The 23,230-nt window shown below is 39.9% G+C and overlaps 1 protein-coding gene across 1 annotated transcript; it reads right to left on the minus strand.

Moving 5' to 3' along the window:
• Positions 1–10: 10 nt before the first annotated feature.
• On the minus strand, positions 11–23,157 carry LOC120720851 (synaptotagmin-like protein 2). The gene is made up of 15 exons (XM_040010659.1): positions 22,733–23,157; positions 22,241–22,395; positions 21,401–21,524; positions 17,601–17,670; positions 17,428–17,512; positions 14,119–14,226; positions 13,635–13,702; positions 13,472–13,552; positions 13,014–13,174; positions 12,751–12,853; positions 11,253–11,414; positions 11,080–11,176; positions 10,894–10,999; positions 9,446–9,651; positions 11–1,309 (listed from the first exon to the last, which is right to left on the minus strand). The coding sequence occupies exons 1-15, from the start codon at positions 22,831–22,833 to the stop codon at positions 1,161–1,163; spliced, it is 1,776 nt and encodes a 591-aa protein (XP_039866593.1). The 5' UTR covers positions 22,834–23,157; the 3' UTR covers positions 11–1,160.
• Between the last annotated feature and the right edge of the window lie 73 nt (positions 23,158–23,230).

Here is a 23,230-nt window from a genome sequence, read left to right on the forward strand (position 1 = left end):
GTGCTTTTACTTTGAAGGAAACTCGACTGAGCTTGACGCAGCTGTGGAACTTTACCTTAGCAACGCAGAGGCTGGTCGCTGGTTAGCTGCCCCCGGTTTGATTGAACTGATGCGACAACCAATCATAGAACGGGATTTATTGTATCAGGCGGGACTGACCAGTGAGAATGCTTTCAACCAGTGCAGAGCAGAGCCCTTCAGTTGAAATTGCTGCATTAAATGTACTGTAGGAAATCTGAAACATCCAAAGTAGTGATTCTAAAATGGACCAGCTAAAAGAAGTACTTGAACAAGAACAAGGTGGTTGTAGTCTGTATTTGGTCTTAACATTGTATTACTGTACTTGGAGGAATGTTGCAAATAGTCTGGTTTGGGCAGATTTATTGTTCTAATTCAACAGTGAAATCTGATGGTCATGAAAGATGGTGTTACAACTAGAGAGAAACTGGCCAATGTGAACAGAATCTAAAAGAATAGACTTAAAACCAGGTGCCACTGTAATACTGCCCTGCATACTGCATCCAATGTGGAAGGTATTCATTTTTGTCTTCAAGAGCTAAATAATACTTTTTGACCTCTGACTATTCTTGTGTCTACAGAAGCCTCCCTTTAAACAACAGTGCCACTGTTTATCAGTACATTATACTCATAACTTGCACATCCTCCCAGAGATAACCACTAAGGAAAATGTTCAGGAAGGCTTGTACTACTGAGTGGGGACATACAAATTGTTACTGCAGTATCCTGATGAAGTACATCTGTCGCAGCAATACACAGAACTAAATGTGGGGAAACTGAGGATTCAGTGAGATCATTGCCTCTGGGGTTAGTGTGTATGGTTTTGATAATAGTCATTATCTCCAGTTATGAGGTCAGAAATCTAAATTTCCAAGTGTTGTCTGTCATGAATAAAATCCTTATTTCACCACCAAACCAAAAGTGAAATGAACATTCTGTTTATTGCTTTCTGTATTGATCATACTATACAGTTCATTAATGCTTACATCATAGATTATCATTTCTGCTTTCTGCATTTCTTATTAAATAAGGAATTTAACATGTGACTTGGACAACAAAACCTAGTTGTGGATGTGGATCATCTAAAAGTATATACTGTGCTGTGTAATTTCTACACATTAATCAATACATTTGATACAGTGTCACTTTGAAATGTTCTTTGGCATCATCAGCATTCTCAGAGGTAAAACATCCTCCACCCATTCACCATCAGAGCGTAACATCCTCTGCCATAAATCAGCTTCATCTGTCGTTGAATCCATCCAAGACACTTCCACACCGTAACTCTCCCCTGCACAGACAAGCACAGACATTACACTGATTTCATTGAGTGACACGATGTACTGTATTGGCGTTTATATCCAGTAGAAGAGTAAAAGATGGAGCAACAGGCAAAAATGATAATAAAAAATTTTACAATAAAATCTATTAATAGTGACATAAATTTGAAGATACTATCTACAGGTGAAATGTATTATTTGTCCTGTCGTTAGGGTAAAATGAATAGGAATTAACAGGGAACATTGCAGTAAAGCTTTAAACAAACTAAAGTAAGGACTATGAAAAGTTAGACACAATATGTTCAAAGTTTGACCTTTAACTTTATGGCATTTGTGGACAAACGATGGCCAGTTAGGCTGTTTAATCCAGCCTATCAAACATTTACAAAACTACAAAATTTCCCTAAAAAGTTAATTTATTTAACTTTTTCCTGTGTTTGGCTGCATTTTCCTGCAATACCAGGTAGATGTCACTAGATGATGCACTCCAAACACTTCTAACCTTTACCAAGGCAAATTTATTCTGTCCACGCTCACATATTTATGATTCCAACATCAAGACATCATACATTAAGACACAGCTCAGCTCCTGATGTTTGTTAGAGGCATTAATGACAATTCTGAGGTCACAGAGGGTCACAGAGGGATTTGTATGACAGGTTTCATCAAGAGGCCGAAGCTATAGATGCAGCTGCTGGGAGTCCCCCCTCCTTCTTTCGACTACAAACACATCCTTTTACTCAGCATCAAGAGCACTTTCTTCACTAAAGCTTTGACTCGGGTCGTTACCTTTCCCCTTAGGGTTAAAAATAAAGCCCCTTGAGGTTATTGTTGCTGTAATTTGGATGTTTATAAATGAAACTGAATTTAATTTCACATTCTATGACAACTTTCATTCATTTTAAATATTTTCACCTGTTAAAATGTAAAAAGGTTTTTTTCAGTCAGTTTTAGTATTCAGACATTTTGCACTGCAGATCACTAAAACTATTCCCATTCAATTTCATTTTAATCTAATAAATTTACACAATTTAAAAGAAAATGTGATAAAGAATAAAATATTCCTCAGAGATCCAGATGTGGAGGTTGTGTGTGAGGCTGCTAAAACATCATTTTTCATTGAGCTCATTGTTTGTTAGTTTATTACTAGTTCACACTTCAGTTTGAATTATGAGCATAAACTACATTTTTACTGTTACAAACAAATATTTATCCTTTAAATTTCCTTGCAAAAGTCTTGAGCCACATATAGCTGCCTAAAGCTCTGCCTGTACTTGCAGGTCCTGTGTTCTTTACACCAGCGGTCTCCAACCTTTTTTGCGCCATGGACCGGTTTATGCCCGACAATATTTTCAGGGACCGGCCTTTAAGGTGTCGCGGATAAATACAACAAAATAAAACTAGTACCGGTATCGAAAAAAAGAAGATTTATTCATAACACACGTGAAAAGACCCAGGAAAACCGAGTTAACGATCAAAACGATAACAAAATAACGCTGAAAACCGATAAAAACCCTGAAAACCATACATTTCATACCTGAGCCTCAACTCTCGCGGCCCGGTACCAAACGACTCACGGACCAGGACCGGTCCAAGGCCCGGGGGTTGGGAACCGCTGCTTTACACCAATCAAACAAAAAAAAGGCTTTATTAGCATCAAACAGAAACAGTGACCAGAGGCACATCAGTCTCAGCCATTGTGCTCATTGCTAGCCACACCGAACAAACACAGCTGTGATTCCCGTTGTACATTAACAATAACAGTGAGACATGAACACAAGTTAACTGGAACAGCTGTTATCAGACTGTAACTTAAACACGTTAACATCAGCATCAGTCGTGGGGATGGTGGCCTCTCCCCTCGGGCTGCACCAGTGTATTAGACCAGTATTAGCTTGATGTATGCAGATGGGTGTGTAACTCTTATGAGCTGTTTGGGCTAACTCACAGGACTGTGTGTGGCAGTCACAAAGCAACCTTTGTGCCTTCCAGGCACCTCCTGCCTTTCACAAAAATGGACATCTAGACATCACCAATAAAGTGATGTCTAGATTACTGTGATGTCCAAACATTTAAGGTTTTCCTACTTGAATGTTTAGCTTTTGTTGAAAGTGACAATTTCTCCTGAGGAGAGCACACGCTCTCAAAATTACCAATGATAAGAAGAGTGATATTCTGAGGTCAGAGTTTTCTTAAATGCAGTTCTAAACTGGAAACGCTCGTTTAAACATTCTGGGTGATTAATGAGGTCAGTGAAAAGCTGCTGTGGGAGCACTGTGTGGTAGTCCATTTAAGCGCTGGCTTTCCAAACTAATTAACAGTCATGGCGGCAAAGATCACAGTAATGCCTGCTTACTTTGGCATTATTCAGTGGATGCCACCTGTGTGAATCCCACTGATGTGTTTCATCCTTTACAAAAATGTAATCACAGTATAACAGAATATATGGTATGTTAATAAAACTGGAGTTAATATATCTGTAAACCTTGTGACATCATCTTCAATTTATAATAAAGTGCAACTTAAAAATATGCAGAGTCCTTTCCACTTGATTGAATGATCTGACATTTAGTTCATTTAGTTTCTTTGCTTAAACAGTCGTTCTCAATCTGTGGTGCGCGTACCACTGATGGCACATGGGCTCCCTCTAGTGGTATGCAGGAAGTCTTCAAGACTTTTTTTAAGATTAAATAATTATTTAAAATATGCATACATTAAATGTTCTTTACTGCAAGATAACCGAAATTGAGTTTAAACTAGATTTGGTCTTTTTTTTGAAAAGCTGTATTCAACAGGCACGCTGACTAGGCCAACCTAACCAGTAGCTCAAAGGGTTGACAAACTGAGTCGTGATGGCAAGTGGACGCATGAAAAATGACAGTTCAAAAGCGAAGCGATCCTGGCTCCAAACAGGAAGTATCAAAAGGAGAACTGTAGTGAATATTTTGACCAGCACAGCAGAAACTGAAGCCGACGACAGTGAACCCAGCACAAGTGCGAGTAGCAACTTCAGCAATACCCGTGAAACTTCTGGTGCGTGATAGCATCAAACGACGCAAAACAGTGAAGACGTGATTGAAGTCACATCAAGTTCAGATTCTTTTGGAGTGGGACAGAGGATGAGCCCAGGACGCTGTGCGCAGAGTGCGGCGATGTTCTTAGTAATGAATGCATGAAACCATCTCAGGGTTCACTGCACAGCGAATACCCGGCACTTTCAGACACGGCCATGTGCTTTCTCTTTCCATTTGCACCACGTATCTATGAGAAGGTCGGCTCTTCACTCGCCTCTAAGGCTGAAGGTGTGTTTACAGAGCCATGCACATCCCTTTAGGTACGGAGGCCAAGTTGCCAATGACCACCAAATAAGATAAGATCAATCTTTGTTAGTGCCACAAGTGGGAAATTTGTTGTTTCTGTTTCGATTGTTTTCATGAAGCTGTTGAATGTTTTAATGCAGTCATTTTGTCACATGATGGGCATTTCAGTCAAGTACAGTTATGACTGTTTATGGCAGTTAAATAACATTCATATAAGAAATAAAATAGTCTCGTGTAAACTGTATATGTTGTTAAATAGGCTGATACTATTGTACTTTCATCATAAGGGTGGCACTCTAAGGGCCATATATTTTCTGAGGTGGTACTGGCTATGCACAGTTCGAGAACCACTGGCTTAGACAGCAGAGCAGCACATATTCCTGCCATGTTTGAGAGAAACGCACAAAGATCCATGATTATCAGAGTGCTCTTTGCCTGACCTGTTGTATCCCAAACGCACCTTTCTCTGACAGGACCACTAAATAATGAACTGAATTTTACTAAATAAAAATATTAGCAGCGCAGTTTAACAATAAATTTGTGCTTCAAACAAAATAAATCAGCAATAACCATAAAGTGGCAGCATCATTTTCTGCCTTCTATCGTGCTTGTTTGGTGAGCACAACTAGGGGTGGGTTTTTATAATCGATTTATCGATTAAAATCGATTCTGGCTTGGATAACGTGAAATCGATTCATTAAAATCCTGAATCGATTTTTTAATATAAATTTATTTTTCCTGAAACGCCAGAATCTCAGGTGAAACCTCAAAATTTCAACAACCACCAAACAGCTAAAACAGTAAATGAGAGCAGGAACACAGATTCTGCACAAAGACGTAAACACACAGCGCAGACCCGCGGATCAGAATCAGTGAGATGTCGCCTTTCTCACCTGACGGCACGGACACGGTCGGGGCTGAATGCCGACAGCTCGCTGATTCTGATCTGTCGGCGGGTCCAAGCTTTGTGTTTACGTCCTTTATGCGCTGATTCTAAAGCTGTTAGTTTGATCTCTCTCCAAACAATATTGACTAAACCAGCAGCAAAAGAAGATCCAAACTAAGCTTCACATAAACATCGTCATGGATTCACTCTGACTTTTGCTGTTTTGCTTCCACCAGGATAAAATCACACTTCATGCACAGCTCTCCCTCTCTCTCTCTCTCTCTCTCTCTCTCTCTCTCAACAACAGTTTCCCGTCTAAAAATCTGTTTTCTGCATTATTCGCTTGCTTGTTACGCACAAGTCTAACGTTGTTTACAGCGCTGTCGGACGCTGTTTTTTTTTGTTTTACATACTTCCGAAAAGAAAACCTCATTTCTGCCGTTCAATACTGAACAAACTTAAACTTAAAATTATACAAAATGCAAAACGCTGTGTCTCTAATAAAACCTCTGTAACTTCAGAGGTAATGTTCATATGCTGAATAATGGTTTTCTTTTGTTTCATGTTTTTCTGTGTTGTATCTTCAGCTACTTTGACACAAAGGCCTCTGCTGTGATGCTCACACCTTTGATAAAGTCTCACAAGTGTCAGCTTTCTTTTTATAGATACAAAAATATGTAAATGTACTGATCTGAATTATAATATTTCTGACTGTCAAAATTTCCCAGATTCAAATCGAATCGAATCGAATTGAATCGAATCGAATCGAATCGTGGATCGAATCGATTCAGGACCTTGTGAATCGGAATTGAATCGATTCTAGAAATCAGTGACGATACCCAGCCCTAATCAAAACCTCTGCTTTATTTGCTGTAAGTGAATATCTGCATGAAAGCTTCAACATTATGATTCTGTATAGTCACAGAAACCGTTTTAAAAACATTTAAAAGGTTTGAATATAAAGTGTAGTCAGTCTGTAAATGACAGCGCCCCATACCGGATACACAAGACATTCCCACCAGGTTTCCTAAATGTTTCCCAGGAGTATTACTGCTTGTGATTGTACTGTCCACGTCACGATATAAACACCCATGGCGTAAACTTGTGAAGGTCACTGCAGATGTATTGCTGAACTTGACGGTAAAAAACATTGAGCTGCTGACAAGAATCCAGGATAAAGTGAAAGAGGAAAACCCGGAGTTGGATGTATTTTTCCTCTGCACAAACTAATGCTGACCACCACAACTTACTTTACCACTCTAAGGCCGACTTGTTAACTTTGGGATGAGTATCTCAGCAAGTGCCGAAGTTCAAAACAGGAGATACATGCATGAATGTGCAGAACACAAAGCTACAACAGAAACATCAATTTGTGCATGAAATATAATGTGAAAGCCTTCAAAGCCAAAATGATTTTCTTCATTCTCAAGACAAATGTTGGGCGACACATTCGCTCGTTTCCTCTGAAACAGGGAAGATCTGCACAGAGAACTCTACAGCCAATTCTCAGATTTTGAAAAGACTGAGAATTGACTTCAGTTAGTGTCACTGGACCCTCAGACAGCACTACAGTAGTTACAATGTAAACTGATAGATCTTTAGTATTACTCTATTCTAAAGAAGTTTCTAAAGTTTAACTCCATGAAACTGGATAAAACTGCAGCCTCCAAACCTCCAAGAGACTTGGAGGTTTGCTTACATGTGTGAGCAAACTTTCACTGAACACCATCTCTGGGGGAGATGAGACGGTGTATAGAGCTGAGGTTCAGAGGCAGATTGGTGTGCAGACAACAACCTGGACCTCAATACCACCAAGACAAAAGAGCCGGTAGTCGACTTCAGAAGGAGGAAGTCTGAGCTGCAGCCTGTCAGCATCAACGGGGAGTGCGTGGAAAGGGTGTCCAGTTTCATGTTCCTGGGTGTGCACATAGACACAGACCTCCAATGGAGCTCAAACACCTCTGTGGTTTGGAAGAAGGCCCAACAGCGTCTCCACTTTCTGAGAATCCTCAGAAAAATGGACCTGAAGGAGCTGCTGACCGTCTTCTACCGCTGCTGCATTGAAAGTGTGCTGACATATTGCATCTGTGTGTGGTTCTCCAGCTGCACCACAGCACACAGAAAGGCACTCCAGACGGTCATCAATATGGCCCAAAAAATCATTGGACATCCTCTTCCCTCCCTGAAGGACCTGTACAGCACTCGCTGTCTCAAGAGGGCATGCAGCATCCTACAGGACTGCACACACCCAGGACACCGGGTGTTTAAGCTGCTGCCGTCTGGCAGGAGGTTCAGGCTGCTGAGGTCCGGGACAAACAGACTCAAGGACAGCTTCTACAACAGGGCAACAGCCCTGATCAATGCTAACAGCTGACCTGATTGGATGCCTCCCTAGACTTTTTTAGGGGGTAACAACAATAACAATAATAATATTTATATTTAGAACAATGTGCAATAAATATACACTAATTTTTCTTCTTTTTATTACTTAAGTTACTGTGTGGTGTGGTAGTGCCGACGTGGGACAGTTTTCCTATTTCATTGTACTATTGTACTATGGATGACTGTGCAATGACAATAAAGAGTTATCTTAATAAAGCACAAAGCCCAGAAAACTGATGAACACCAAAAGCTGTCCTGAGAATTACCACAACTAAACTGACACCAAGCATCGATACTGTGACCAACAATACGGTTCCCAGTAATATTGAATAAAGTACGCACGTAACTTACCTTATGTGGGGATGGCGTAAATTAGGTTACTTTACCCCATCCCCATACACCTCGCCCGGCCTGTCTTTAAAGCCCTTGTGCCAAACAGTTTGCCCACCTCTGGTCTACTGTAGACCACAGTGTAACTTCCCTCTGACCCTTTGACAACAGGGCTTCCTTTGCTTTCTCCTCCTTATATTCTCTAAGGAGCTTGGAAAGAAAAGCGTCTGGACTTCTTTAAGTGGCTTGAAGACGTTTCACCTCTCATCCGAGAAGCTTCTTCAGTTCTAGGGTCAAATGGTGGAGAGTCCCAGATTTAAACCTAGTGGGAGTTTCCCACCGAGAGAGACAAAGGACCCACTGATGATCCTCTACCTAATCACACGAGCCAAGGTGTGAAAAGGGGTGTAGGTCACAATCAGCCAGGGTTTCGGGTGAGCTCATTGTGAAACCTGGCCCCGCCCTATCATGTCAGGTATTGAGACTGTCCGGTTGTTCAGTCTGACGTCACTAGCCGTGTCTGGACCTAAACTCCGCTGCAGGTCCATATATCAAACGATCACTGTGGCATTACTGAGAGTTGAAAAACTGTCTAAAGTCTTTCATCTTTAATAAAATGATCAGCGTTCTGCTCTACCAGGTGTAACAATTGAGTTTACCATCCAGGCATCCATGAAAACGGAATTTATGACCGCTAGCGACACAGCTATGTTAGCATAATATAAACAAGCTAACTTTTTTTCCACTCGATAAAAGTTAACGTGAGTGTTCTCGGTGGTCAGGAACAAATGTAATCGCATGGCAGGATGCTGTAAAAGGACCAAACTTCAGCCAGGAAAACAACTGAGATAATCCATCCACAATACGAGGTTAGTCATTCATATACTGCTGCATGGGCTGGGCTGTAGTTACATCCTAAGGTTTTAATAACTGAGCTTAAATAAATGATTAGTGGTAATAAAAGCCGAGGGAGGTCAACAGTGATCACTGACTGTTTTAGGAGCTTTTTGAGATTAAATAGAAGAAAATAGAAAACATTAAACATGTTAACAACACAAAAGCCATATTAAACGCAGACTACTTTAGGCCCGGAAGTAGGATTCGTCACGTCATCACTTAACGACCGGGTACTGGGTTGAGAAGTGAAGGCCAGGTTCAGTGCCAGGTGGAAAAGAGTTTGCATAGTTCACATTTGTACTTGATAGTCTGAGAATGGAGTAAACTTTCACCTGTTCCCAGGCCAAGCCTCAGACCACCGATGTAGTGATTGTCGAATCGGCCATGATCCCACACTGTGAGCTCAATGCAGACCTCCCTGAGATCCTCTGGTCGGAGGCCGTCATACACCATGGTGTGGTTAAACATGGGATTGGCTGTCCTTGTCACTACGCGAGTTCTCTGTCGGCTTCTCCGGCTTGTATCAGGACGTAGAGTACTACAGCAGCAGGAAAGGCAGGAGATAGAAGGAAACAATTCATTTGGAAGGAACGGACTGAAACACTTGTGCAAAGTAATCATAATGAAATCAATAAATAAGACATGGTAAATAATAAATAAGTCACAGTCCTGGGTCTGTGACCCAGTTTTTGAATGTATTATGGACTCATGATTCTTTCATTAGGATTTTAGAGATGATTTATCTTTAAGTCTGTTGTGAATATAATATTACTACTTTGTGCTTCTAAGTTTATCTTTGCTTCTAGTCCTTGGTTTCTCATGATGTTACTTCTTTTCTATGTGCAGTCTCCCAGTCGTGTCCCCGGAGTATCGTGTCTCCATGTCTGTTTATCCCAAGTCTCACTGTTCAGTTCATGTGTCTCAGTGTGTGTTACTTCCTGTTTTACTTTGATAGTCTTCAGTCTCGTTTGAGTTGCTTCCTGTGTTGCATTAGTCATGATTTAGTTCAGCTTTGTGCCCACGTGTCTCCACGTCCCTTAATCACTTTCTTGTGTATGTAGTGTGTGCGCCTCGCTCTGTGTGTTGTTGTGTTCTCCTTATTGTAGACGATGTCCTGTTTAGTTTTGTATTTTGCCTTTTGTTCTTTGTCACCTTTGTTACCAGCAGTAAAGCTGTGATTTTGACTTGACTTCTGTGACTTCTGCATTCTGGGTTTCACTCTGTTTGTATATTGTGCCAAATATGTGCTGCAGGCAGGTGTGGAGCTATTGAGAATTCTCATTTTCAGATGATGGGTGCACTGCAATGGATCAGTGATATTTTCAAATAATTGCTTTTGTAAGGTCATTAGTCCAAAACTAGATGATGTTCACTTAACGTAAAACAAATAATCAGTTAACTGGTTAATTTTGTAATAATTTTACAGGAAGCAGGCGTTCTCACTTTGACACTTTGTTTACGTCACTTTTACAATTAGCTGCTGCTTCGGGACTCCAACTGCAACCAATCACACAACTGTCTCCACTCTGTCTCGATTGAAATGTATTTTTATTAACGTTTTATTGTCGGGTCTACCTTACAATATAAAGCACCTTAAGGTTGCTGTGGTTTGGCGCTGTATAACTAAAATTGAACTGAATTGAAATTAAATGGAGAAACTATTTGAAATAAACCAGTTTGATTGAAATAACATGATTAAACAAGAAAATACGGTTTATTTTGGTTTTGTTATTTCAAGGTTCAGACTTTGGATCTCAGCAAACAGTGTACTGTTTCCTACCATTTCACAAATGGGTCGATAATGAGGCCTCTAACCAGCGGAAGATTCTTGCAGTCTTTCACCCAAATCTGCACCTCAGCGCTTTCCATCGTAGATGTTCTCCTACCTGTGCGTGCAATAAGACCACAATAAGTAATATAAATGATAAACATAAAGGGAGAGAGCTGATCAAAAGGAAGGCCTCACTGAGGGATGTCTGCGGCAGGAATCTCAGAGCGACTCTCATCTGTGCTCTGCTGTCGATAAGACACGAGGCAGCTGGTGCTGAGGCTTGTGCTGACACCTGAAGGATTACGCTGAGTAAATGTCTAATAACTGCGACAATATTCACATAATGCTTTGAGAAATTAAGCATTTACCCTGGTTTTTAATGCATATTCATTTATCTGCGTGTTGCTGAAGTCCCACTCCAACAAATTCAGGTTCACGTCACCCAGGAATCGGTTGCGTCCGAAGCTGCTGTCGTGCCACACTGAAACGTTCAGACTCTGAGTTTTCAACACCTGCATCATTACTTTAAACTGTAAAACGGGAAAAGACAATGAACAGAAGTAGAGCATTTTCACAACACATCCTTAGATATAAATGCCATCCTGTAAAATCCTGTTTCTATAAGATTGTCAGCATAAAACGATGTAAGTAGCACTCGACTCATGGATGCCCATCACGATTACCAAAGGTTAGTCCTTTATAATACTTCCTTTGAACAACTAATATTTTGAATATTTTGAAATACCAGTGGAGCACTTTGTTCTTACGGTGCAGGATTATTTGCTTCCTGGAGTCTCAAAGTTCGGCACCTCTCCCTTGAAACCAGATTTTCAGGAGACACTTTTAACATAAGGCTTCCGATTTCCCTTTTACTAAAGCTTATGTGCACTCAGGGCCAGATCAGATCATCCTGAACAGCCCCTTAGTTTTGCTGCTAAACTGTTAGGCCTCCTGAGATGTGATGCGTTCCTGCTCTCCTCTGCTTTTCTCTCTTTCATTGTTATTTATAAGCTTCTAATGTCATGGACTGGGTCATCTTTCCCCCTTAGTTTGGGCTTTGCCTCTCTGACCTCTCTCCTGGTGTCTTTATGTAAATATCTGTAGATCTATAGCTGCATGGTTCTGATCTGCAGTTACAAGTCCAAACACTCCATCCTGCTCTCAGACGAGACAGCTGTGACAGCTGGCTGCCTCTGTGTGGTCAGTCGGTGGTTTTTCCCTGTTAAAAGTTGCTTGTTGACTGGATGTTATAGAAATACAACCTCAGATCTCTGTGCATGAGATTTCTCCAGATTCTTGGACTCTCTGATGATTTTAACTACTGTTGATAATGACATATTCAAAGTTTTTCCACAATTTTACATTCAAGAATGTTCTTCTAAAATCATCCCACAATTCGTGGAGTTTTTTGCACATTTTTTAAATCCTGCCTCTCAAAGGTATCCTTTTCATATCCAGTCATGTTACTGACCTATAGTAAGTAAGGAGCTAGTAAATCAAACTAGGTGAAAACTGAATTTAAGAAAAACCTGTCTCTTCTCAGTACTGCTCAGTTTTCTGGCATTTTGTTGCCCCATCCCAACTTTTTGTTGTACATGATAATGATGTATAAGAATGAGCTACTTCTTTCATGAAATAGTCATTTTCTGAACAGGGTTTATAAAACTGGTGTGCACTGAGCAGACGTTGTATTAATAAAAGGAAACGTACCACAGCCAGTGAATTTAACAGCTGGAATCATGAAACAAGTACAACCGGACATGTTTTGAATAAAATGAATAAATTCATTTTATTTTTTACAGCTGAACAAGAGTTCAGGGTTTACACAAACAGACATGTGTAAAAGATTAAATATGGCACTCTCACCGTGAGGATTTCACTGTAGGTGGGGTTTAATGTCTTCTTTTTTACACTGGTTTTTCTCTTTCCCAGCTTAGTTGTGTCTGGAAGAAGATAACATTTCACATACCTGTGAATGCACAGCAGAGTTAAACTCTTGTTCTAAACTTGATTTACTTTATAGAGTGAATATTTGACACTTTATGTCAAGGAAATACATCTTTAGCAAATGTGATTCATATTTCAAACTGTTCGTTAAACGTGGGGTTGTTCCAGCGTTCAGCACTCACGGGTCAGAACGATGTTTCTTTCTGTCAGCTGTGGCCAGATCTCTGCAGTGCATCACAAAAATATGAAGCTCTCCAAGCTTCTGGATGTAGTTCACAGCAAACTGGATGCTTCCCTGAACGTTGATTTCAGCAGAGTCTGCAGGATAAATGCTGCTGCTGACCTGTTCAGTCATGACAGAGGAAATAAAAAACGTCTCTGATATTTGGGCCTTTTTATTTAAAGTGAAAACTGTGACTTTCGTATTGTGTGTATTGTATGTTTATTCACTCTGTAACAGGTTCCAGTCTATTTCTCCCATATAACAGCAACATTGCATCTGCACATTAGCAAACAAACCAAACTACCAGTTTTTCCATTCAAATCTTTAAAAAGTGACATAATCTACACGACAAATTAGCATTCAGTCTTTCAATGTAATCAACACATTGTGTCAACTAGGAAGCATTATGTGACATACAGAGGACGTTAGATTATACGTGGAGCTGCTGGTGTTTGTTTCAGCTCTCATGTTGGTCTCCAGAGGGCCTCCACTGTCCTTCTGTCCAAGCAAAGAGAAACACCAGGTCAAACACAATGTACAGCTCCATTCAACATGCACGAGTCAAGCAAGGCTAATTTACCTTGTTGTACAGAAGGACGGGTTCTGACACGCTGCTTTTCATCAGCCTCGAGCTGGAGAGTCTGGAAGCTTTTGGTGGAAGAGAGGAATTTTAATATTGTGCAATGCAATGAATACAAAGTATGCTGATGTCGAAATCACTGCTCAGCCATCTTTTGCATCCTGATTAAAATGTGTATAAAGATAACTTCATGTTTATCTTTATTACCGTCCATACTTAGATGCATTCGTTGGCTTGAATTGCACTGGGTTCTCTGGGTACCACGAGAAAGTACTTAGAAAGGCGGCGTCAAGATTTCTTTTGTTGTACCTCTGAAAATCTTTACCATTACCGAGCAGTCACATTTACATTCTGACCTACAGAGATAAGCTGCACACACTGAAGTGTGCAGTGGACCGCCGCTGCTTGTGCCTGCAGTGATATGTACTAATGTTGCTGATTCAGTTTTAAAGGGTGCTGTTGCACGTGCAGTGATGGTCGTTACTCGTTTGTGAGGTTAGGGTCAGATTTTCCAGACTTTCGGATGAAGACCTGCTCCTTGAGGATGACCGTTTCAGGGCTGGTGTGATGGGACTGGAGCTCCTCCTGGAACCTACCACAAATAAAATTAAAAAAATCAGCTGTAGGAAATGGAACCAACGCCGAGTTTTTATATACAAAGCAACAATTATTTATTTTCTGTCAATCAACATCAACAATAAACAAAACAAATTACTTTGTTAGATCAACTATATTACAATCAAAATCAGATTTGCATGTAAAAAAAAATCACTGTAGAGACAAACAAGTCTGTGTTTTTACTTTACTGTCAGCAACGCCTCAACAGTCAGAAAGAAGAGAAAAAGGAAAAACTACTTAAACTAACACACACACACACACACACTCTCTCTCTCTCTCTCTCTCTCTCTCTCTCTCTCTACTGCCAAATGTAAATGAACTGATTCTTATGTGGTGCTTCTCTTTTCTCCCACAGCTCTTTATATAAAATGCCACATTCACTTTCTTCTTAGCTTCAGTGCTTCCTACCCAACCTCATTCATACTCTGATGGACGCATCAGAGAGCAACTCAGGGTTAGTATCTCGCCCAAGGATACTCAGCATGCAGACTTGAGGAGTCTGGGATCGAACCACCAACCTGATCAGGAGACGACCTGCTTTACCTCCTGAGCTACAGTATTTGGGTGGTCTATCGGGTTGTGGTCAGGAGTCTCTGTGCACTGCTGCACAGTCAGGTTGAAACAGCAAAGTGCCATCCCCAGACTGTTCCCACACAGTTGGGAGCATACAGTTGTCCTACTAAGTGGCCAAGCGCAGCTCCTGTAAAACAACCCGACATCATAATCCCACCTCCATCAAAATTTACACTTGGCAGAGGACAGTTCTCCCGGCAACTGCTAAACCCAGACTCATCCATGGGATTGATGGATGGAGAAGTGTGACTTGGCACTCCAGAGAAGTCGCTTCGATGCTCGAGATTCCAGCGCCAGCATGCTTGACATCAAAGCAGCCGACACTTTGCACTTAGTGACGTCAGGTTTGGATGCAACTGCTCGGAACATGGAAACCCATTCCATGAAGCTTTCTACAGACTTCTCTTGAGCTAATCTGAAGGCGACATGAAGTTTGGAGGTCTGTAGTGAATCTGCAGAAAGTTGGTAACCTGCAGTCTAAGTGGTGCAAAGAGAGGAAGATAATGAAAGGCCTCTCTCGTCCCGACAATGGACTCTTCTCACTGTTGAGGTCAGGGAAGCACTTCCGCTCGCTTAAGGCCAACAAGGTGAAGAGGAAGAGCTTCTTCCCCCAGACTATTTGGGCCTGAACCAGGTGTAGGACTGGACTCTACATAGTTCTGCACACCATTGCACGTGCACTTAATAACAACAATAACTGTACTCTGATCTGGTCTCACTCATATCACATCACTCTATTCAAGTATTTGGGATGTGCTAAGTGAATACTTTTGGCATATAGTGTATTTATCATTGTGAGAGTCTAACAACAGCTAAAAACTATTATTCTTCAGTTATGGACAGAAATCATTCAAAGAAAGGTTGTTTAACAATGAAAGAAAACAAATAGTAAAAACTTGGAAACGAACGTCTTACAAATTAGACTTACTGTGATGTTATGTGATTTTTGTGATATGTAAAAACAGAAAACCTAATGTTGAAATAATATTTGTATCTGTCAGTCATGATCTTGATGTAAAAGCTCACTGCCTGAATCTGCCCAAAGCAGGCCCCGCTAGCTGAGTCTTGACTGGAGTGTCTGTATTTGTTTTGCACAATCTGACTCTGGAAGGATTCCCACCAGTGAAACTGTCACTTTGGTGTCCTACAAAACCTCTAAGTGGACTCTGTGGTCTGTGTAGATCATCACTCTGTGCAGTCGGTAAACAGAGGGAACAGCAGCCTTCTGTGGCCTAACATAGTGCTGTTGTGTAAGGTTTTAAAGAGAGAGCCTTCCTGCATGGATCCCTCAGCACTGGAGGATTCCTGTTGAATTACCTTTTGGTGGCAGGTCTGAGATGTTGATTCCTTCATCATCTTCTTCAAATGTGAAAGATTCAGATTTGCTAGGACTTCTTGATACTTGGATTCCACTTTGACTTCGAGCTGGTAACATGTTGACTGTACAGCTGCAGGATCTCCTCAGCTGTCATCTGTCTAGACTCTGACTGAGAAACCGTGTCTCTCACCACCATGGTTTTGTATCAAGATGTTACCGTCTCTCCATTTGATTTTTCTCTGTGATCAAATGATTGATGATATCAAGTGAGACTGAAAGGAAACTTCTTCATTACTGAGGCTTCCTTCACTCCAGCTGCCCTCCTACAGATATGTTTATACTGTCTGATCTGTGGGTCTGTCCTCTTGAAGAGTGGAACTTAATTGGAAGAGGAACTTGTACATCCCGTTCTTGCTTTTGGGATTTTAAAGGGTCAAAAGATATGATGTTTTCCTGTGGTCCAGAACTCTGTACTCTGAGCCTGTTGAAGAGTCATCCGTCTCCTCACAGATGAGGACTGGAGTAGCTCTGTATATGTGTTTGTCTTCATCTTTTCATAAATCAGCAAAGATGCTGTGTTCAGTTTTTTGTAACGAGTATTTTCCTGGGACCCATCAGCAGCATCCTGCTCTGACATTTCTATTGCAAGCACAGGATTGTTCTTTATGTTGTTTACATCACAGCTGTACTGAGATCCATGTTGCATTTCTATTTCTCTCTTGGTTCCTGCACACCTATCAGCCATATTTGGTTATAGCGCTCACATGTAATTCTGCCCCGTTTAGTACATCTGGCCCCAGATGACCTATTGTGCCGTGTCTTAACTGTCATTGTTATCTTTGGTTGATTATTTCTGTGAAAGTTTTCCAGACCCAAAGTCATGCAGTACAGATTAGAGCTCTGGAATGTACATCTCTGTAATTCCCTAGCTACTCTGGCAGCCTCTGGTATTTGGATTTCCTTTCCTTTTAACGACCCCTGAGAAAATCTCTGCTCCCAGCTCACTGCTCATTTTACAGCAAGTGATTCAGAGAATTCAAGAGCCCAGCTCAACGTTGTTTCCACAAGTAAAAGTTCCAAAAGTAAAAACTAAGAAAGAATTTGTTACACAATAAGGTAAAGTTGTAAGAAATAAGCAGCCAGTGTGAGCATTAACCTGCCATCCAGCCGCTGCTCGTGTCAGACATGCTGTTTATGGCAGACGGGCTTGTTCATAGAATAATCCACTTCAAGTCACAATATATATTCTAATAACCAAAATATAATGTTTCCATAATAACTCACATTCCTTTGTTTGGCTTTGATTCACTGCTTCATCCGATGCCGGACTCTCCTTTTCAGGCTCGCTGTTGAACGGGTTTCTTATCTGCTACAAGAAAAAGATTACAACACAACACATGCAGCCACTGTAACATGAAACTGCAGTCATTTCTTTCAATTACAGGGCAGAAACAAACCTTCATGCGAGGCTGTGAATTTGATTTCAGAGTTTCTTGTTGGGTTTCATCGAGGTTCTGATGTTGATAACTGTAAACAAAGAACACGCGCTGTGTTGACAAAGAAAAGTCGAGATAAACAGATTCACACTTTTTAACTTTTGTGGAAAGTGCCAGTGTAACCTCACTGCTGTCCTTATAACACACGTGCACTGGAAAACAGTAAGTAAAATGATCTAAATTAGCTAAACAACGCACGTTCTCTGACTCATAGAAACGGCTGTGAATCCTCTGATAGGATGGAACAAACAGAAACTCAGTTACATACAGTGAACTCAGATTCAAAATGTAACTTTTTACAAATATTTCTTTAATATTCATACAAAACTTTACACTGAACAAACAAACCTGGGCTTTGAAGTGTTTTCTAAAAACAGCAGCTGTTTGTGAATTTACTGGCAGAAGAAAGTGTGAATGTTGATGTTTTCAGTTCTGTGAAGGACTCGTTTGACAGTTCGGCCTTTGATTTTGATTGATTTGATTGAATCTTTATTTTGAACATGTTGAAAAAGTACAACAAAATAGAATTAAAAGAGACAAATGAACAAAGCAAAACAAAAGGAAAACGAGCAACCACAACTCCAAATAAAGTTCATGTTCAAAAAGGAGCAGGAAGAAGCATAAGCTTATTTAATCCCACCCCTTTTCCACTATATAGTATCAATAGACTACAAAAATACCTCCTTGCAATTACATTATATGTCATGTGTAATTTTTTTTTTTTTAATATATATACATATATGTTTCTGTCTATCCATACATACGTATATACACATACACACATATACACATTTTCACCTCAAGGATACACAACCTACAAATATATATATATACCCATACCAACATACCCGTGCACCCGCACACACATGAAAATATTAGACAAGAACACCCTATCAAATCTCTACCTTTCCCTGTACCCTGTAAAAACCATATCCTTAAACCGCTTTTTAAACTGTGCCATGCTTGGACATTGCTTCATATCTTTACTTAGTCTGTTCCACAGCTTCACTCCACACACAGAGATGCAAAAACTTTTTAATGTTGTACGGATACGAGGATGTTTTAAATTTAATTCCCCCCTCAAATTGTATCCCCGTTCCCTTTTAGAAAACATTTTTAGAATATTGTCAGGAAGCAGGTTATTTATTGCTTTATATATAATTTGTGCAGTGAGAAAATGAACCAGATCTGTGAATTTTAGAATTTTTGATTTTAAGAATAGTGGATTTGTATGATCTCTGTGACCAGTTTTATGGATTATCCTTATGGCCCTTTTTTGTAATATAAAGATTGATGATAGCGAACATTTGTAAGTATTGCCCCAAACCTCTGCACAGTAATTCAAATACGGTGCAATCAGGGAACAATAGAGAATGTGGAGTGATTTGTGGTCCAGAATGTGTTTTACTTTACTCAAGATTGAGACACTTCTTGAAATTTTGTTATGTATATGATTTATATGAGACTTCCAGTTTAATTTATCATCTATAATCACACCAAGAAACTTATGTTCAAGTACTCTTTCAATTTCCACACCATCTATATGAATCTGCACTTGTGCATTTCTAAGGGAATTCCCAAATAAGATAATTTTAGTTTTACTTAGATTTAGCGATAGTTTGTTCCTGTTAAACCATTTTTTAATTTTGCACATTTCTGAAGTAATTGTATCCAGCAGCTCCTTTAGATTCCCCCCGGAACAAAAAATATTTGTGTCATCTGCAAATAATACTAATTTTAATATATCAGATGCCTTACAAATATCATTTATATAAATAATAAATAATTTTGGACCCAGTACAGAGCCTTGTGGAACACCACAAGCAATGTCCAAGCATGATGAGGAATGGACACCCAGCTTCACAAATTGTTTCCTGTCACTTAAATAATTTTTCACCCATTGCAGTACAACCCCCCTGATCCCGTACCGTTCCAGTTTATTAATTAATATGTCATGATTGATTGTGTCGAATGCTTTCTTGAGATCCAGAAATACTCCAGCTGCATACTGTTTCTGATCTATAGCATTTGTAATCTCCTCAATTGATTCGATTAATGCCAGAGCTGTTGATCTTTTTGATCTGAATCCATATTGACTGTCAGAGAGTAATTTATATTTATCTAAGAATTTGTCTAATCGTTTATTAAACAGGTTTTCTAGGATTTTGGAGAATTGTGGTAGTAAAGAAACAGGCCTGTAATTTGTGAAGTGGCGTCTATCCCCGGTTTTATACAGCGGCACAACTTTAGCTATTTTCATTTTGTTTGGCACTTTTCCCGTCTGAAATGATAAGTTGCAAATATATGTTAGAGGTCCTACAATTCCTTCAATGACCTTCTTGACGATTTTCATGTCAATATCGTTACAATCAGTAGATGTTTTATATTTACACATGTGTACAATGTCAATTATTTCTTTTTCCTCCACTGATGTGAGGAACATTGAATTAGGGTTCCTATCAATCAGGTTTTCACTACAGTCTACTGATGGCAGTGACTCAGGAATTTGTTCTGCCAGTTTTGGTCCAGTATTTACAAAATAATGATTAAAGCTGTTGACCTTATCATCAGTGTTTTCCATAATATTGCCATTGTCGATAAAGTATTGAGGATAACTTTGTTGTCCAGAATTATTTTTAATGATACCGTTTAAAACATCCCATATTCCCTTCATATTATGTTTATTGTTGTTCAATATTTTACTATAATACTCCTTTCTACATACACGTATAATATTGGTCAACTTATTTTTGTATTTTTTATATTTATTTTCAGCATCTTTTGTTCTTTGTTTTAGGAATTCCCTATAGAGTGTATTTTGTAAACCCTTAGTGATCCATGGTCTATCTGAATATTTGTGCTTTCTGTTGTATTTTATTGTTGGACAGTTTTTATCGTATAACTCCATGAATATTCTTAAAAATATGCCATATGCAATATCAATATCAGTTTCTTTGTACACATTGTCCCAGTCCTGATTTAATAGATCGTTCTTAAATGCATTCATAGTAGCCTTGATTTTAATCAAACACAAACCATCATTTTACACACCAGTAAATTTAGCCGGGCACACGTGGACTCCATCAAACTGCAAAAGCAGTCTCATGGACCAAGAAGCACCACCAGAGCTTAACTGTACCTGTCATAACTAATACGTTCAAATACATTTATTAAACACACCAAAACCTTATTTGCTTTTCAGCAGCCAGTGACTCTCACAGACCTGACGCAGAACATTTGAGTCTGAAATTTTATCTCACTGATGGCAGCAAAGAATTTGTGGGACTTGTCCCCAGAATAGTGGAAAACGTGAACATATAAGACCTCGTAAGGAGATTAGTGAGCGGTACAGAGCGAGTTACTAAGTATCACTTAGTGCACAAGTCCCCTAACGAGCAGTTAAGAGCAAATAATCCTGGAGTGGAGCATGTGATGGAGCTCAAAGAACCTGGATTATGGGAGGAAACCTTGAAATACCCAGGCGACCACGGCCCCGGCGCCATGGTGGAGATGGCAACCGTGCAAACCACCGCGCAGATTTAAAATCCCTTTAAATTATTATTTAAATTAAGTAGATCAGCCAGAGATATTATGCTTACTGCCACACTGCCATGTTTTCAAGTAAGGAACTGTGTGTTAATTGTAAGAGAGAAGCGTGCAGTTCAAACTGTGTATGAAAACTTCAGGCGTCAAAATATTGATAAAGAACAGATTTGTGTGAAATCATGGCTGCTTGGCTGGTTTGTCTTTCTTATACTCACTGATTATTGCTGAGCTCCATGTGAGGCTCCTGAAGGACACCACAGCAAACAGCTGGTAAGGACACGTCTTTGCTTTCAGTGCTGACAAAGCTGCACCTCTCAGCCGACGTCTGGGAGAGCTGCACTGCAGCACATCACACACAACTGCTGTTAAGAAGCTATTTTTAATTAGAGGAAAATGTTATCCAACTGTAAACAACCATATTTTGTTAATGCCGAGTTTAACTGCACTAGCCACACCCAGGTCGATTACTGTCTATGTGTTAAATCAATAAATCTCTTAAACAGAAACTTTCTGACAAAGTAAACTAAGCTAAAAGATCCATAACAAAGCATGTCATGATCTAAAGAAACTTAAGAAAGATTAAGAAAATAGATGAATGACATCTATCAGTCTGGAAATGGTTACAAAGGTATTTGGAGTCCAGGGAACCCACAGAGATCATCCACAGCTGTGAAAACGTGAAACAGTGAACCGTCCCAGAATTGGCCGACCTACCAAATTTACTCCAAGAGCCATTAGTGTGTCAGCGACAATATCACAAACAAACGCAAAACAACAGCAAAAGGCCTCACTTGCCTTATTAATGTTGGTGTATGTGATTCAAAAATATGAAAGACACAATGGTCGGTTTGGGTTTCATGAGTTCTAAGACAAAAACACCACTAATAAATACGTCTGGATGGATCTGTAGATGCAGCCTGACTCTGTGTGGAACGGTCGGAAAATAAAACTACTCATTGTTACAAATATTTTGAATCTTTGATTTCAGGCTTTGCTTGGAGAGATCTTGCATTTTAATGTATCACACATCTTCTGGAAGGGTGCAGCAGACTTACGTATAGTCTTCAGTTTATGTGTGCGCCTCATGGAGGCCCTGATGATGTCAGAGCCATGGATGCGATCCTGATGGCGAAGCTGCTTCGTCTCATAGAACCATTCTCCAGTCAAGTATCTCAGCTGGCTTTTGTTCATCACGGACTTCTGCAGGTTTCTGAGTGAAACCACATCAGTGGAAATTATAACAGTTAATAAACTTACCCTTTACTACATTTATAGTACAGGAGACACACATACATACATATGTGTGTGTGTGTGTGTGTGTGTGTATATATACACACACACACACACACATACATACACATGTGTGTGTGTGTGTGTGTGTGTGTGTGTGTGTGTGTGTGTGTGTGTGTGTGTGTATATACACATATGTGATAATAAGAGATTGAAGGAGTTTCATTTTTATCTGCACCTCAAATTGTCCAATTAAATGTTTTCACAATCTATATCTTTATGTTTCCTGTGACTGAACAATAGAACGACTGACTCACTGGACACGTTGGTCCTCAAGCTTCTTTAGCTCAGCATCTCTTTTCAGCACAGTCAGGATGGTTTCCTGTTCCTCTTTGGTCAAGAAACTCAGGTCAATCATGGTGACAGTCGCCCCTTGTGTGATGCTTTGAGGTTGTATTTAGTCATGTAGCTCTCCTTGAAGCTCACAGATGCTTTTATTGATCCTTGAAGTCAAACCAAGTGGCAACAACAGCTGTGTTTGATCCATGTTGTAGAACAGCTAAATACTAAGACAGAAATTCAGACGTTACTTTTTTCATCTGGACACATTTTTCTTTAGCTGGGTTCGTTTCTGCATCAGTGCTTGAATCTGAAAGAATCAAACGAGGGAGGGGAAATTCTTTCACCTGATTCAGAAAAGCCTGCTTCTCTATTAGCATTCAAACGTAGTAAGCAGTAGAGCAACAGAGAGATCGGTCCAGCAGCTTCAGCAGCTTTGGTGTTAGCTTTACTTAAGCTTCACATAAAAAGCAGAC

The sequence above is a fragment of the Simochromis diagramma genome, unplaced genomic scaffold, assembly GCF_900408965.1.
Source record: "Simochromis diagramma unplaced genomic scaffold, fSimDia1.1 OVJJ01000123.1, whole genome shotgun sequence".
Classification (NCBI taxonomy): Eukaryota; Metazoa; Chordata; class Actinopteri; order Cichliformes; family Cichlidae; genus Simochromis; species Simochromis diagramma.

What these genes read in the sequence shown, in the direction of transcription:
- LOC120720851 (XM_040010659.1), bottom strand. Translation starts at nt 22,833, where the DNA reads ATGATTGACCTGAGTTTCTTGACCAAAGAGGAACAGGAAACCATCCTG. An exon ending in ATTCACAGCCTCGCATGAAG is followed by an intron (nt 17,513 to 17,600) that starts GTTTGTTTCTGC and finishes TTTTTCTTGTAG; the next exon opens with CAGATAAGAAACCCGTTCAA. An exon ending in CCTACAGTGAAATCCTCACG is followed by an intron (nt 11,415 to 12,750) that starts GTGAGAGTGCCA and finishes CCCGTTTTACAG; the next exon opens with TTTAAAGTAATGATGCAGGT.